Source organism: Micropterus dolomieu, linkage group LG23 (assembly GCF_021292245.1).
Source record: "Micropterus dolomieu isolate WLL.071019.BEF.003 ecotype Adirondacks linkage group LG23, ASM2129224v1, whole genome shotgun sequence".
Classification (NCBI taxonomy): Eukaryota; Metazoa; Chordata; class Actinopteri; order Centrarchiformes; family Centrarchidae; genus Micropterus; species Micropterus dolomieu.
The window spans coordinates 3582239-3586062 of NC_060172.1; the positions used below are offsets into that span (position 1 = coordinate 3582239).

General features: G+C 49.2%; 1 protein-coding gene across 1 annotated transcript in view; it reads right to left on the reverse strand.

Annotated features, from left to right (window-relative positions):
- Positions 1-647: 647 nt before the first annotated feature.
- LOC123963272 (leukotriene A-4 hydrolase-like) overlaps positions 648-3824 on the reverse strand; it is a gene marked incomplete at its 3' end in the record, with an annotated part of 9364 nt that continues 6187 nt past the window's right edge. Inside the window, 3 exon segments of the mRNA XM_046040001.1 lie at positions 648-788; positions 1527-1599; positions 1683-1735. Of these exon segments, the coding sequence (XP_045895957.1) occupies positions 648-788; positions 1527-1599; positions 1683-1735 (267 nt within the window).

Here is a 3824-nt window from a genome sequence, read left to right on the forward strand (position 1 = left end):
TGTCTGCCTGTCTCTGTCTGCCTGCATGTCTGTCTGTCTGCCTGTCTCTGTCTGCCTGCATGTCTGTCTGTCTGCCTGTCTCTGTCTGCCTGCATGTCTGTCTGTCTGCCTGTCTCTGTCTGCCTGCATGTCTGTCTGTCTGCCTGTCTCTGTCTGTCTGCATGTCTGTCTGTCTGTCTGCCTGTCTGTCTCTGTCTGTCTGCATGTCTGTCTGTCTGTCTGCCTGTCTGTCTCTGTCTGCCTGCATGTCTGTCTGTCTGCCTGCCTGTCTGTCTGCCTGCCTGTCTGCCTGCCTGTCTGTCTCTGTCTGCCTGCCTCTGTCTGTCTCTGTCTGCCTGCCTCTGTCTGTCTGCATGTCTGCATGTCTGTCTGCCTGCATGTCTGCATGTCTGTCTGCCTGCATGTCTGCATGTCTGTCTGCCTGCATGTCTGTCTGCCTGCATGTCTGTCTGCCTGCATGTCTGTCTGCCTGCATGTCTGTCTGCCTGCATGTCTGTCTGCCTGCATGTCTGTCTGTCTGTCTGTCTGTCTGTCTGCCTGTCTGTCTGTCTGCCTGTCTGTCTGTCTGCCTGTCTGCCTGTCTGCCTGTCTGCCTGTCTGTCTGCGTGTCTGTCTCTGTCTGCCTGCATGTCTGCGTGTCTGCGTACCAGCAGGGTGGGGGTGGCAAAGGTCAGGCAGGGGTTCTCCATTCCTCCGTAGGGGAAAGATGGAGGAAGGACCAGGATGTCGTACTGACCCCAGACATACGGTCCTGCCAGGTCCTCCGCCGTCTTCAACATGGTCTCCGTCTGATTCAAGGTCAGATAATATTCAGATTCCTGGGTTCTACGGTGAACTCATTTGGACTAAAGCAGACGGCTGTTCAATCAGACACAACTGTTGGAAAGATGCTGTCAAATAAGAATGCTTCTACCAACAGGCGAGTTAACAGATTCAATTTACCAATGAACTAAATGAAAAGTGAGCGAACAGAAGAAAGTCTGGTGTCAGCCCCGCCCACTTCAAACAGCACCAGTTCTCGTAGGTACACCTGCACACAGTCAGGGATTCTGCAGGCACATCGTCGGGTGTTTGATTAAACTATTAAACCAATCGGGTGCCGAGGATCCTAAAGTCAGTCTGTAGGTTCAAGCAAACAGCTGTAGGAGGAAGGTGCTGAAGGTCAGAGTCAGACACCATGACAAACGGTGGTTATGCTGCATCAGCAGGGTCTCTCCAGGAGACGTTTCAAGACAGACCGGAGACGCAGAAACTTCCTGCAGCAGATGAAAGACACAGGACACAGAGGGAGCCCGGCCCACCACCAGGACACAGAGGGAGCCCGGCCCACCACCAGGACACAGAGGGAGCCCGGCCCACCACCAGGACACAGAGGGAGCCCGGCCCACCACCAGGACACAGAGGGAGCCCGGCCCACCACCAGGACACAGAGATTTTCTTCTGTTCACTCACTTTGCATTTTGTTTCTGATCCACACGATCGATTAACGTATTTGACTTCCCACACCGACCTGAACTGTGACTCACCTCAGAGAACTCAAACGCTGCTTTATCCACAAACTCCTTCTCAGACCAGACTCTTGACCTCGGCCCGATCTCCCTGTCGACCAATCAGAGCACAGAAACACTGTTTACCTGCAGCAGGTGACATGATGACATCAGTGAACAGGTGAGACGGAGTACCTGCTCTCCAGAGCTCCAACCACGATGGCTATCAGGTAAGAAGGCATGGGCACCTGAGAACAGAGTTCAGAGGTCAAAGTGTTGTTCACTGATCCATCTGATCACATGACACACTTCATTTTGCTCGTCAGTCGTTTAGTTTCAAGCTGTTCGGCTTCATCAGGAGTTTATTAGCGGTTATATGGAGTCAGGTCAAAGGTCAAACCTCAGGAACTTATTGATCATCATCATGCGTCAGTGTTTTAGTCACATGTAATCATTAAGGTCACAGTGAAAAATTATCCCGCCACTTCCTTCAGGTAACGTTTCAGAAACAGAAAGATGATTGGGGAGTCGGGAGGAAAGGCCGTCACCCTGAGACGTCACAGCCGGACTTAAACTTTACGTCTGTGATCCCGCCGACGGATTCCAGACGTCACGTAAATAAAGAGTAGAACAAGAGCGAACTGACCGGCTGTCTGAACCTGTAGACGATGCGGTTGTTGTCCTGAGGATGGACTTCCTGTCCGTCTCTCACTGCACTCATCACAGCCACCAGGTCCTTAGGTACAGATACCTGAGAAACAATACACAGAGTGACATCACTGTACAGTAGGTAGGTGTGTGTGTGTGTGTGTGTGTGTGTGTGTGTTACCTGAGCGTAGTAGGTGTGTTTGACAGACGGACTGTCCTGACAGGGAACCATACTCCTGCAGTGATTAGCCTGTAAGACAAGACCCAGGGAGAAAACAGTTCAGTCAGTATTTCACCTTTATGTCTGTGTCTCTGTCTTTCAGTCTCTGTGTCTGTCTGTCCGTCTCTGTGTTTGTCTCTGTGTCTGTCTGTCTGTCTGTGTCTCTGTGTCTGTGTCTCTGTCTGTCTGTGTGTGTCTCTGTGTCTGTCTGTGTCTCTGTCTGTCTCTCTGTGTTTGTCTCTCTGTGGCTGTCTGTCTGTGTCTCTGTCTGTCTGTGTGTGTGTGTCTCTGTGTCTGTCTGTCTGTGTCTCTGTCTGTCTCTCTGTGTTTGTCTCTGTCTGTCTCTGTGTTTGTCTGTCTGTCTCTCTGTCTGTCTGTGTCTCTGTCTCTGTGTGTGTCTCTGTCTGTCTGTGTCTCTGTGTCTGTCTCTCTGTGTTTGTCTCTGTCTGTCTGTGTCTCTGTGTCTGTCTCTCTGTGTTTGTCTCTGTCTGTCTCTGTGTATGTCTGTGTCTCTGTCTCTGTATGTCTGTCTCTCTGTATGTCTGTCTCTCTGTATGTCTGTGTCTGTCTCTCTGTATGTCTGTCTCTCTGTATGTCTGTCTCTCTGTGTCTGTCTCTGTCTGTCTGTCTGTGTCTGTCTGTCTGTGTCTGTCTGTCTGTGTCTGTCTGTCATGTGATCTGTCCATTGTGTTTCTGACACACACATTAAGAACATCTGGGCCCCTATTCATAAAAAAAGCAAAGGAGCTCCTAGTGACAAAATCCTAAGAAATTCTTAGAAATGTGGGCATTTACTCTTAAAATTAAAGAAAAAATCCTAGTAAAGAAAAAAGTAATTCAGAAAGTATCTTAAGCCTTGAAAGAGTCAAAATAGTTCGGAGCAGGGACGAGGACTTTTAAGAGTTTTAGTAGAGGAGAAAATGGCAGAAAAACGAAGAGGGAGAAGAAACGTGTTGCAGACAGTGAGTAAATCAGACGCTGTAGATCAGATGGTGCAGGGATCGTGTTTGTGACGGATCTTATTAGAGACGCGCAGGAATGAGAGGAATCACTACATTACTGGGGAAATGCAGCAGTGATGATTTGGGTCTGTCACCACCTTCTGTAAGCAGAGTGATCACACAAACGATCACAGCACTTTCAGCCTCTCATTGTGTCGCAGTTCATTTCGTTTCCACTGGACATTCCCACCTCGCAGGCTTCCCTGGTGCGCACAAGCAGGGGGAATGAACCGTTAATAGTTTGTGTTGTACGCTCCCACGTCTGCTTCTCGCCCCGCGCTGTGAATAAAAAACAGGATCTATGTACACATATATAATGTGTGTGTGTGAGAGAACGGTCAAACAGGAAATATTACGCATGGCGTTTCCGAAGTGAAGGCTTAGAAAAGAACCTTTACTTAAAATCACTCTTTTTTACCTTCTTGGACAACCAACCAATCACAGTCTTCAAAAGATTGTGTCATCCAT